This window comes from Thermobia domestica, chromosome 8, assembly GCF_964235325.1.
Source record: "Thermobia domestica chromosome 8, izTheDome1.hap1.1, whole genome shotgun sequence".
In the NCBI taxonomy this organism is placed as follows: domain Eukaryota; kingdom Metazoa; phylum Arthropoda; class Insecta; order Zygentoma; family Lepismatidae; genus Thermobia; species Thermobia domestica.
In genome coordinates this window covers 133873089-133886269 of record NC_137461.1, presented here as the reverse complement: position 1 = coordinate 133886269, position 13181 = coordinate 133873089, and the positions used below count along the sequence as shown (strand labels likewise).

Genomic DNA, 13181 nt, shown 5'->3' with positions numbered 1-13181 from the left:
TATATATATATATATATATATATATATATATATATATATAAAGGAAGAGAGAGAAGAGAGTGACATATAATAGCTATTTAATTAACTTAACTCCAGGGACTTTGCTAGCGCCCTTAGTATTATAACAGCTGCCAGTGGGTGCCAACAAGTTAATTTTGGCCTATAGTCGAAGTTAACACACAAATCGGAATAAATTACAGCATCCTTTTGCAGCAATATTGTATTAATACTTACTTGTAAGTTGTATCCGGCTGGAGGCCTTCAAGCGTATATTCCGATGACGAACCGTAACTTGTTTCAATTCGATCTCCCAAATCTATGTTGTAGTTGAGAATTTCAGCACCATGTGTATTCGGTTCCTGCCATACCAAAGTTAGTGACGTGGGCGTGGCAGTGTAACGAAGAAGGCTGATAGCACCTGGCGACGAGGCAGGAGTCACAGCCTGGGCAACCGGGGAAAATGGACTGGCTCCAGCACTGTTCATGGCCTGTAAAAATATTAGTAATACGATGCTAGAAATCGAACGCAAGGATCAAAACATATTACTGGTTGTAGATCTAAAATTTAAGATTGAGAGAATTTTTATAACTTCTTTATATTTTCACAAGTGAACACACAGCTAACTTCCTGGTATATTACTATTAAATTATACTAAATCTCCAGTAATGTTTTGACAAAACATTACTCCATGAAGCTATTCTTATTAATATTCCTTGACCTGGCACGATAATTTTGAAATAGGTGCACCAGAATTACGATGGATGGATGGATTAGAGTTTAGCATCCTTTTCAGCAGCGAGATTTGAAACTACATGTGGGTTCTGAACCACATGAACTCCCGCCGGGAATCGAAATTGAACCCGGGTCTTCCGCCCTGTGCACAAGAATTATTTTATAACAGTAAAATCTCCGAATAGGGGACATCGATGGAACATGATTATCTGTCTGTACATGAGAGATGGCCGTTACATAGAAGTTATACAAATTTAAGATTACTCACAGTTCATGCGGTGATTTTATGTAGTCTATAAAATAAATACATTAGTTATAAATGTAAATATAGGCTAATAGCAAAATTCTATACTATGTTCGAAATACTTAGGGGTAAGAGAAAAATCACCCTCTGTAAAGAAATAAAATCAACGAGGGTTAGCGGATGTGTTTATCCCCGCCGTAGCGGATGTGTATTGCAAAATACTATAAAACATGCGTGGTAATTTTCTTCTCAAGTACATGTCATCTCCTTGTAAATATCCCTGAATTTGCATATTGACTGTACTACAAGCAATGCAATAAAAACATGCAATATTATTATTAAATTCTAAAAATGTACATAGAAAGCACCACTCTTCATGATTATAAAAGAGATCTTATGTCTGTATCTGAGTTTCCGTAAAAGAACGGGTTCTGACTTTCCTTTTATATTTAAACTTGAAGTAGTACATCTGAAACTTCTGGTTGCAATTGAGGAATAAAATCGAAGATCGAATCTGTTCCTCGGACGCTGAATCAATATCAAAAAGCCACTACTGGTTATCTCTTACTGTTTTTGCTGTATGGATATTAATATTGAAACGGGAAATATTACTTGATATTTATCACTTCCGGCTAAAATAGAAGAATAAAATCAGAGGTGCAATATATTCTTGCGGTACTGAATTTATATTTATTAAAAAAAAAAACTATCTATTCGTTTTATCCATTGTGCAATCAGTGTTGTATCCGAAAAATCGTAATTTTCATCACTTCTGATTTAAACAAATAGATAACGGTCGAGACAAAACTCGTTCTTGGGACTCTGAACCTATATCAGAAACAAGCTTTCCGATATCTCTTACAGTTTTTTTGCTTTATGGATATACGTAAGTATTGAAAGGAAGTACTATTAAATTTTAACCACTCTCTGTTTCGTTAAGCTTGCGGATCTCTTTGAGACGTTGAATCAAAAATTGTAAAAATAAAATAATAACCTTGTCGCTCTCTAATAGTTTTTGTTCTATGGTGATCAATTGAAATCAGCAATGGTTAATTTCTACTACTTCCGGTTGCAAAACAAGGTTAACGGAAGAGTTGAGACCTATTCTTGGAACACTGAATCTACTACAGAAACGATTCTCGATATCTTTTACCATTTTTCTCTTTATGGAAATCAGTACCGAAATCGGAAGCACTAGCAAATTTCATTCACTTTCGGTTTCGGCACTGTGTTACGATGCTTGTGATTTTTTTTTTTTTTTTTTTAAACGACGAATTGATTGCAGAAATTCGTTTGTCGCTAACAACTTTTTTTTTTTTTTTTTTTGTTCTATGATGATGAACGTTGAGACTAGAAATTGTTAATTTGAACCATTTCCGGTTTGAAAAAATGAAATGAAGTCTGTCAGTTTAATATCCTATGAAAATGCCCTTTAAGTTAAAGGAGACGGGTGATTAAGGCAAGTATGTGATGGAATGAACATGTGGAAGGAAAAAGGAGTACTCCGAGAAAACCCACGAATACGATGTTGTCCTCCAAAAACTTACCTGGCCGGGAATCAAACCAGGGACCCCCAACACCAGAGGTAAGCGCTCTACCACTCAGCCACCATGTCCCCCTTAAATGGAGTATTAACAAAGGAGATGAAACCTATTCTTGAGACGCTGCAAAAAATTGATTCTTGTTCTACCTTACCGTTTTTGTTCCGATACCTGTCGATAGACAGACAGACGGAAGGACAAAGCCGTATTATAAGACTTCCGACACTTATGCATAGCATAGTTTGGAAATATAATACGGAACTTGTGTAAGTACAGACGTTATAGTGCTCTCTATTAAAGTTCAATCATCAAAACATTTACCTACATTTTTGGAGCAATGAATTGAATTTACTGTGAAACTAAAATTAATTAGTTTTACACCGTCTGTCTACGATTTAAGAGATTACTTTCATATGATGAAAATGTCTGAACCTGCCAGGTGTCAGTATTGTATTAATACAAAAAGCAAGGAACTGATCGTATTAAGTAATATATCCTAAATGCAGTATTTATTCCAAATGTATACAGACTTATAGCTCTTGATAAATAGGTTTGTATTTTCCTGTTACAGACTCCATAGTTAGTTATTTATTGGTAGTATATAAACCAATACCTCACACTTTGTTAGAAAATTACTATCGATCAATAAACACTACTTTTAACATTACGTTTTTTAAATTTATTTTTTATACCGCTATACAACAAGCGTTAACAAATTTTACAAAATGAAAAGCTGTGAAACTTAATGACGTATAAAAGCTTTTATTTATTTATTTATTTTTTAAAAGATACGAGCGAGTTTATCAAAACATTGGTAATTTAGGTATAATAATAATAATAATAATAATAATAATAATAATAATAATAATAAAATAATTGTGTAAGATCTTAATGCTTAAAAACACAAAAATATTGAAGTTCTATTTACAAACAAATCATTTTCAAGGAGAATCATCGAGCATTAAACGGAAAGCAGATCTCTCACAGAAAATGATAAGTAATAAGTACTGGGAAAAGAAACTTTCTGTTATATATTCTTATAACTTACTCAGATGAGAAGGCACTGCTTATTATGTATCAACGCAAGCTACTGTTTTTGAGTGTGTGCAAATGGACGTGGCCACAACTATACCGTAGTAGTTTTAATAAGATTTAACAGGAAGTTTGAAAAATCACTTCAAAGAAATAACATTTTCTCTTAGATGAGAAATTACAAAAGGAAAAACAAAGCACACAATAGTGTTTCCACAGTAAATTTTATTTATTCATATATGGCAAAATTTTAAATGTAGTGATAAAAGTTCAAAACGCTTACCTGTACACGAAAGCAATATAACGTTGCTGCAGTCAGTCCTTTAATTTCATACGAATTGGCCAGTCCTTGGAACACGGGTGAGAAATCCTCTTCATTTCCTACGCTCATATCTAATCGGTATTCCAAGATAGAAGCACCATTGTTTAATGGGTGTTCCCACTGTACTAGAATATTATGAGGTGATTTACACAGGGCCTGAGGCTCACGAGGCATTTCAGGGGGACCTGCCCCACTCACAACCTCCAAAGGATCAGACCACAGACCTCCCTGAAAATAAAATATTATTATTTTGCTAATATATTTATACGAAGATTAGTACAAATCTTATTCATACTATAAATATACAAGGTGTTTCAAAACAAGACCGACAACGTTTGGGAGGTGATTCATGACATCAAGGACGAAAAGTATAGACCACGTTGGGTGCACAAATGGTTCCTTTCGGAGTTATAAGCTACCGAAAATAAGAAAATATGAACTTTAAAGGCGCATAATTCCAATACTATGGGACCTACCGTAGTCGGACCAAGGTCTTATTTAGGAACTAGTATGGACCCTATCCAAATATCCATGTTTCAAATATCCTGCGGTAGGTCCGCAACGATTTTTAGAGAGATAGTAGGTGAATACTTCAAATTATATGCCGGTAGCCAAACCGTCTCTATAAAAATTGTTGCGTGAGTACCTTAGGATTCTGAAACATGTATTTTTGAATAGGGTACATATTAGTTCCTAAGTGAAGTCTTGACCCGACTACGGTAGGTCCCACAGTTTTGGAGCTACGGACCTTTAAAATTCATTTTTTCATGTTTTCGGTAGCCTATAACTCCGAAAGGAAACATTTGTGCATCCAGGTTGGTCTATACTTTTTGTCTTATCTTGGTGTCAGGAATCACCTCCTGAACGTTGTCTTTGTTGTTTTGAAACACCCTGTATGTTCTTTTTACATTACAGTGAGAATCCTCATCGAAGAAACAAAGGACTAATACTGAATTGCATGAACTGTAACCCACCTTTCGAAATTCTACAGGGTGTCCAATATACAATGCAACCCGGAGTTTTGGATAGTATCACTTTTGAACCTGAAGTGATACACGAATAATGGTTATACCAAAATGAAGCCTTGTTCATGCATATATTTTAAACTAGGAAGCAACGATTGAAGTACACTAGGAACCACACAGTGTTGCCAGATGGAACCGAAGGTGTAAATCAATTTTTTTTTGCAAAACATGTAAATTGACTCATAACTCATACGTATGGATGTTCTGTCGTTAATTTTCAGCTTGTTTAGTTGGAGTGGCTTGGAAATTATGGAGCAGAATAAAGAATTTTTCATTTCCACCGATAACTAATCGGATGAGGCCTCTGTAAGGGGGAATTAGAGAAATCGTAGTTTTTTTTATAAATTAACACACTGAATTGGCAACTTTGCTGATGTTTCAGTGCATCAAAAGGTGTATTAAGGATCTGTCTACATTATGCAATTCCTGAAAACAATGAAAAACAAACTTTGAAATTATCATGATAAAACATTTACTTAAATGCACCCGGCAACATTGCTACAGTCAGAAATGAGTTATCAGCTCTACAGCGGATGATGGGAGTGTCCCCTGTTTTGATTCAAACACTGATTTACACGTTTCATCAGGATGGCAGCAACTTTACGAAGATTAGAAGTGTTAATGTTCTCAATGGCACTGCAAATGTTCGTTTCCAGATCTTGAACAGTTCGAGAATTGTTCTAATTATTCTTGTGTACCTCTTGCTTTAAATAGCTCCATAGAAATGAATAGCAGTGTTGCTGGGTGCATGTAAGTAAAAATTTTATCATGATAATTTCAAAGTTTGTTTTTCATTGTTTTCAGGAATTGCATAATGTAGACAGATCCTTAACACATCTTTTGATGCACTGAAACATCAGAAGGGTTGCTAATTCAAAGTGTTAATTTATGAAAACTACGACTTCCCTAGTTCCTCCTTATAGAGGCTTCATCCGATTAGTTATCGGTGGAAATGAAAAATACTTTTTCCTGCTCCATAGTTTCCAAGTTACTCCAACTAAACAAACTGAAAATTAACGCCAGAACATCCATACGTATGAATTGAGTCAATTTACATGTTTTGAGAAAAAAAAAAAAAAAAAAAAAAACTGATTTACACCTTCGGTTACATCTGGCAACACTGTGTGGTTCCTAGTGTACTTCAATTATTGTTCCTAGTTTAAAAATATATGCATGAACAAGGCTTCATTTTGGTATAACCATTATTTGTGTTTCACTTCAGGTTCAAACGTTCTACTATCCCAAACTCCGGGTTGCATTGTATATTGGACACCCTGTGGCTTTACATTATCCCTTAATTTTATTTGACTTTTCAAAGAGCTCCTTTCTACTTTCTGTAAACCGCAATAAACTCAAAAGGTATTCACTTATGCTCCTTCAAATTATTATAGATAGTTTAAAATATTATATTAAGTGTCAAATTTTATTGACAGCTCTCAGCTTTGTCAACACTTACAAAAAGAACAGTATGAAGCAGAGATAGGGTGTATGAAAATTAAATGTTACTCATAAATGAAAACATACTCATAAATGTAAATATCTAGCTGCTCCACAGGATACACATATCTAAAATCTAAATGCCATATATTTTCTAAATATTTTGTTCTGTATATCCTATTTCTTGTTTCATGTGTCTAGAACAATAAAATTCTGAGCTACGAATATTTGAAAGAAAGGAAGAAATCTGCATTTTTCTGTAAGTCGATCCAGTATTAATGGTCTTACCTTGCAAAATGGGATTGGTAAGTAAAATGTTAAAGCAAATATTTTCACAATTAAAATTCAAGCCTCGATTCACATATATTATTATGACCAGCAACACTCTTCCTGTTACGCACGATTTATTCAAACTCGCGGATCGACGACCATTTGGCCACTACTGTGTCAGAGCATATGTTATCCATCATTACTAGCTGTATTAACCTGTAATCGTTGACTTTTTTCTTATATCCTCAATGCTGGCAGTAAAAGCCGCGAAAATTCGACAATTGGTAACGGTTTGACAATCCTTAATACGGTAGAGAAGAACCAAGGTACGCTTTTAATTATAACTGTACAACTTTTGTGATAGAAGAAAACGCTGTGTTTTACATAGAGCATCATACAACACATGCTATTTTCTTTTGCCGACGACTACACAATGGAAGGAAAGGTTTTACAAAAGGCACTTACCCCAACTCTATTAAACGCCCTAACTTGGAAGAGATACGGTCGACCTGGCGAGAGATCCGTTACTACGCACTCTGCTTCTTTCCCTTTGTAAGCCTGTCGCCTGCTGTTGTCGGGATTCGTCATGTCCACTTCGAATTCATTTATAGGTGATCCGCCATCATAGTCCGGATAATCTAAAAGAAAATTATAAACCATATTATAAAAAATGTCCAAAATCATCTCAATATATATTCACACGTTGGATTTAGCCTTAAAATGTAATGAATAATGTAGTATGAATACGTGAATATGAAAAATGCAAGTACAAGTACAACAACATTGGTACATATATGGTGTCCGGAATGGGACTGACGATTTTTAATATGGTCAGAGATACAGAAGAAAAAAACACGTATTTTAAAGGAGAACTCAAAAAAAGTTTATTTGGTCTTACAAGTCATTCTAACTCAGCGTAACTCCACGTGAGCTCCATTTGTAACGCTTACAATATCTAGCCTGAACTCAATCTCTCCATGTATTCTGCAACATCTGAGATGTTACTGAAGCAATCGCATTCCTCATATAGTTCTTCAGTTCATCAAGGTTACGCACCTTTTCACCAGAATACACAAGGTCTTTCACATACCCCCCACAGGAGGAAGTCCATGGGGTAACATCAGGAGAGCGTGGGGACCACCTAATTGGCCCATCACGGCCTATCCAACGGCCAGAAAATTTAGTATCAAGGTACTCCCTCATTTGTAGGCTCCAGTGAGGTTGCAAATGTTGTAAATGGGGAACAGCAAAGTGTTGAAGCATGTCTAAGAACACATTTCCTGTTATGGTTTGCTCTATGGAAGAAGAAAAAGAAGAAAGAAAAACCTAGTACTGCATAATGTGTTAAAGAACACCAAACATTCAATTTGGGATTGTCTCTAGAATGTTCTATGTACGCATGCGGATTCTCAGATCCCCATATCTTAACACCGTGTCTGGTTAACACAGCCAAACAAGTGAAAAGTTGCTTCATCAGGGAAAAAACGTTCAATAGGAAATTATGGTCATAATCAATTCTGTCCAGAATTTCAGTAGCAAATGCTGCTCTCTATGGCTTATCGTTGGGCTCAATTTCTTGCAACAATCGCACCTTATACGCGCGCAAACGTATTCGTTTGTGTACCACATCGTGCACTGTTGACTTTGTAATTGCTAATTGCCTCCTCCTGCTCGAATTGACTCCCTCGCGCTACGTGAGAAACACACTCTTATTGCTTCCACATTTTCTTTTGCCACACGCGATTTACCACCGCTGTGTTGTTTCACTACACTCCCCATTGATAAAAATTGATCCTTTTACGCCTGGATACTGTTGCGTGATGGAGGATCCTTGTGGTAAACACGTCGAAAGTTTCGTTGAAATTTAATAACACTTTTGTCTCTGCAAATCACTACAAGCATTGCGCCTTTTCGACGGCCAACGCCATTTCTGTTTATCGGCGATACTAGCGTCGTCACCGGAACAAAACTTTTTGAGTTTTCCTTCAATATGAATGTTTTTTTCTTCTGTATCTCTGACCATATTAAAACTATACACTTTTAAAAACCGTCAGTCCCATTCCCGACACACTGCATATTATATATATATAGTAATGAAACTATGAACTAAGAATTTAAAAAATCATCATTTTTATTTATAACAATTATAATGGCAATTTGATAGGTGAAAATGGAACGAAGTTTTTTTGTTTTTTGTAATATCTTAACTATTGGATACGTGCATAACATTATTTTTAAAAATCACAAGGACAGTATTTGTAATCGAGAAATCGTTGGAAGCAGAAGCAAAATAGTTAAGAATCACCTATAGTCAAATAACAATGCTTGTCAGTAGTAATTAACAATTCGGATAAAATCACGAAAAAGGCGAAAGCAAACCTCATGGTAAATTAAAGTTCAAAAATACTTATTTTTACATCATTAGATAACAATAATATTTTTCAGGGAAGTCCTAATTACATTTTCTAAGATTTTGTAAATTTTTATATTGGCTTTGGCAAAGTAAAAAGGAAAAATAATTAAGGCAAACAAGGACAATAGTCCATATAATATGACGAAGTTTGCAAGTAAAAATTCATTCTGCATTCTGGGTCCTGCATACAGCATCGCAATTGAAGGTCTATACGAAATTACAAATACCGCAAGACAGACCATTGACTGGTCAAAACCAAGCGATATATGAAATAAGGTAAAGTATGACAACAGAGAATTTTAACTGTCTATTTTCCATGTAACATGATATTAGGTCGTCTCTGAAAGTGACAGACAAATTTGAATACTTGAATATTCAGCTTATGTCATAATTGGATTAGCATTGAAGTTAAGATAACATACTATGTCTGGTTATGAACTCAATACTCTTGAATATTTACAGTTGACTAATTTATATTGTTACAAGAAATATACTATACTACCATTGTAAGTAAGTTGTTTCATTAATAAAATATTGTCACTTGTGACAATAAAAGATTGCACCCTACGTTTAATTTCACTCTTTGATTTGACTAGGGACTGAAGGAGGAGGGGGGGGGTCGCTATTCCAAAGGTGGCAAATTGCCTGAGGCCGACCTTCACTGTATCTCTACTTTTACAAGCAATCCATATTATAAAAAGATCTAGAGCATTTAAAAAAACTGTATTACTCCAGAAATTGATACATTATTACCCATTAACATTAGTGATTATAATAATCTTTTGTGCTTGAACAAGTGTAATTTGTCCTTTGAAAATTATGATGAACACTTTCATCATTTGATTTAGGTAATCTGACAATGTTTTGATACAACTTGTAATAATTTCACACTTCGTAGTTGGTAATTCATTTCAAATACATATTTGTCAAGTGACTTCTGGCTCACCACCCATCCACCTTCCAACTCCTTCATATATACGAGGGCCACTATTTATATTTTGAACCTTACAATGAAAAAACAGTAATTTGTCATTGAAAATTGATTTATTGTTTTCCGAAATATTCTCCTTTATGATTAATACACTTTTGCATTCGTTTGAACCATTCGTCAAAGCATTATTTTCAATCTTCTTGAGACACCGCCATAATATGGTTTTTGAACGCATCAATGGCTTCTTCCGCCGACGAAAATCGTTGTCCACGCAATTTATTCTTGACATTCTGGAACAAGAAGAAGTCATTGGGTGCCAAATCAGGATTGTACGGCAGACGACCCATCAATTCGATTTTTTGAGTGTTCAAATAGTCGGTTATTAGGTGAGATGTGTGAGAGTTCGCATTGTCTTGATGAAGAATGATCCGACGGCGCTTGTTTGTTTTTCGTATTTGACCAAAGATCTCCGGCAAACAAATTGTTGTGTACTATTCAGAATTGACCGTTCAACGTTCCTCTAAAGGCACAGTTGCCACATGACCACTTTTCAAAAAAAACTTCCATTTGTTTCGATGTGCTTCAAGCGCGAACTTTATTGGACTTGGTTGAAATTGAAACACCCATACAGTCGACTGCTGTTTACGTTCCGGCTCATATGCATATATTCATGAAGCATCGCCATTGTATTTATTAAGCGACGCGAGCTTCTGGGTTTTTGTGGGATCCAACGAGGACAAATCTTTCTCACAGCTAAATGATCATGTAATGTTTTATATATGCTGGTGGAACTAATGCCTAGGGTTGCCTCAATCTCACAGTATGTCACATGACGATCTTGCAGTATTAGGTTTTGCACAGCATCAATGTTTTCTTGAATAACAACTGATTTTGGACGACCTTCGCGAATTTCATCAGTGAGCGAATGGCGGCCACGAGTAAAATCGTTATACCAGCGTTTCACAGTGGCAAAGGATGGGGCTTCATCGCCAAATGTGGAAATAAGTTGATCGATGCACTCTTGTCTTGATAATCCACGTCGAAAATCATAATAAATCATCGCACGGAAAATTTCACGAGTTAATTCCAATTTTCTGTTGTCACACGATCTTTAAGTCAACGTAAACAACACAAATAAAGCTATTGACAAAACAATAGAAATACGTTATGATCAATAATGTCAAACGTTTCTATATAAAAAAAAAATGACGCCTAACTACAATCAGTGTTGCCAAGGCTCAATATATAAATAGTGGCCTTCGTATATCTTACCACGTCGTGTTTCCATGTGTGTACAATTCAAAATATGCACTTTGTACTTACTCCATTTCAAGGTAAGCGTTGTTGCTCGCGGTTTTCCATGCAGTCTTGGAGGAGGACACTGTCCTGGGCACACTGGTTCCGTTGTAATCGCACAAGGCTCTGAGAAGTCACTATGCCCACCAGCACTCTTACAGGACACCCTAATTTGGTACGTGGTCCCAGGTGAAAGCTTATCACATACAACCTCCGTTTCAGATCCAGTGTAAACAGTCTCATATTCTAAAACAAATATATACATATATATAAATTAGGCATATTTATAAATGAAAACTAAACAGGTGAATAAAGCTTCCATAATTAGTAACAATTTACACTCTTAGTAACATTGTGAGATTTCGTGACACACATTTCTTTACTACTGTTTGTTTACCTTTAGTCTTATATCGAAGTGTTAAGTCATCTAAGTCTTAAACACGCATGAAGAAGACAAAGACACACATTTCAAAATGAAAAAGCCTATGGCCTTCAGTAAAGTAATTACTGTTTGGACGGAATTTATGTTGCTTGTTCAGTAGGGAAAAATTGCAACACTCAACCGACTGTACAACTTGCCTTACAAAAGTCAAAGGTGGAAGAGAGTTGTGGGAATGGTGTACAGTGATGTACAAAATGATTGTCGCATCTCTATAAACATATTGTTGTAGAAATATAATTTGATATCGATTTCGCCCGGTATTTTTTACAATGTGTAAAGTCGGCACAGACGTGTATGTGGTAAATTTCATGTCAAAAGAGCAGTAAATAAGAACAATATAACGAAAAGAAACATTCTTGTTCATTTTGTTTAACTCATTCTAATTTTCGTATTTATAATTCTTTTCCTATGAAATTTACCACAAATATACATTTCCGATTATACACAGTATTAAAAATACCCTGCAAAATCATTATCAAATTATATTCCCACAAAAAAGACAGTTATAGATATGCGACAATCATTTTGGACATGACTACGTGAGAAATCTATTCCTAAAGACAGTAGAACACTACCAACGTGAGATCTGGAAACATCAGACGTGGGCAATGGTTACCACCTGTCAGATGTTTCACTGAAACTAAAGCTTTTCATCAAACATTGAACACTGTAATCTGCAGCTTGGATATTTCAGAACAGTCACTGCTCATTTATTTATTTCATTAAGTAAAAATAGTACCAACCTTTTGTATTTTTGGTAGGCTGTAGTTTTTTCCTATATTTTGGATACTTTTAGCGAGTATCCATTTTCAGGATCAAAGTGGCTTAAACCATATCTTGCAGTAAAATCTTCAAACGCTTTGTGCTTCAATGTCAGTAGAAGTTCTTCAATTTATATAAATTAGTGTATTCATACAAGTAACGCATTAAACAAATTGAACTATTATGTTGGAGGCATCATATCCCGATACCTTTCTTCACAAAATTAAAGTGTGGTAAGTGCACTTAAGACACTGATCTTGTGGGGGAATGTATAGGAGCGTGATGCCCTAATATAGTTGTTAGTTGAAAAAAGAAGGTACTTTGTATTAATACACCAATTCATATATACTGGAAAATTTCCACTGATGTTAAAAGCATAAAGCATGTGAAGATCTCACTTCATAATACGATTTAAGCCGCTTTTGTCATTTAAAATGGCTACTTGCTAAAAACACCCGAAATATTAGAAATTATTACAACTTACCAGAAATACAAAAAGGTTAGTACTATTTTTATCATGTAAAATGGATTCCATTCTTTCTGTTACTAATTATATCAGTAAGTTAGGGTTGCTACATATCCTGGTATTTCCGGGATCGTACCGAAATCGACATATGCGTCCCGAAATCTCGAAAATAAATTTCGAGACGCATCAATATCCCGGTTTTCGGCAAACAAGATAAAAATATTTTAATTCTCTTCAGTTTATGGCTATAGCAGCTCAAAGCACAAT

The 13181-nt window shown here is 35.1% G+C and overlaps 1 protein-coding gene across 4 annotated transcripts in view; it reads right to left on the bottom strand.

Annotated features, from left to right (window-relative positions):
* mtgo (miles to go) overlaps positions 1–13181 on the bottom strand; it is an 813614-nt gene that overhangs the window by 14886 nt on the left and 785547 nt on the right. For all 4 annotated transcript variants that reach the window (XM_081769001.1, XM_081769002.1, XM_081769003.1 and 1 more), the window contains 4 exons: positions 11272–11490; positions 7070–7242; positions 3834–4100; positions 235–488 (listed from right to left, as the gene is read on the bottom strand). In XM_081769001.1, the coding sequence (XP_081625127.1) occupies positions 235–488; positions 3834–4100; positions 7070–7242; positions 11272–11490 (913 nt within the window). The remainder of the gene's footprint in view (positions 1–234; positions 489–3833; positions 4101–7069; positions 7243–11271; positions 11491–13181) is intronic.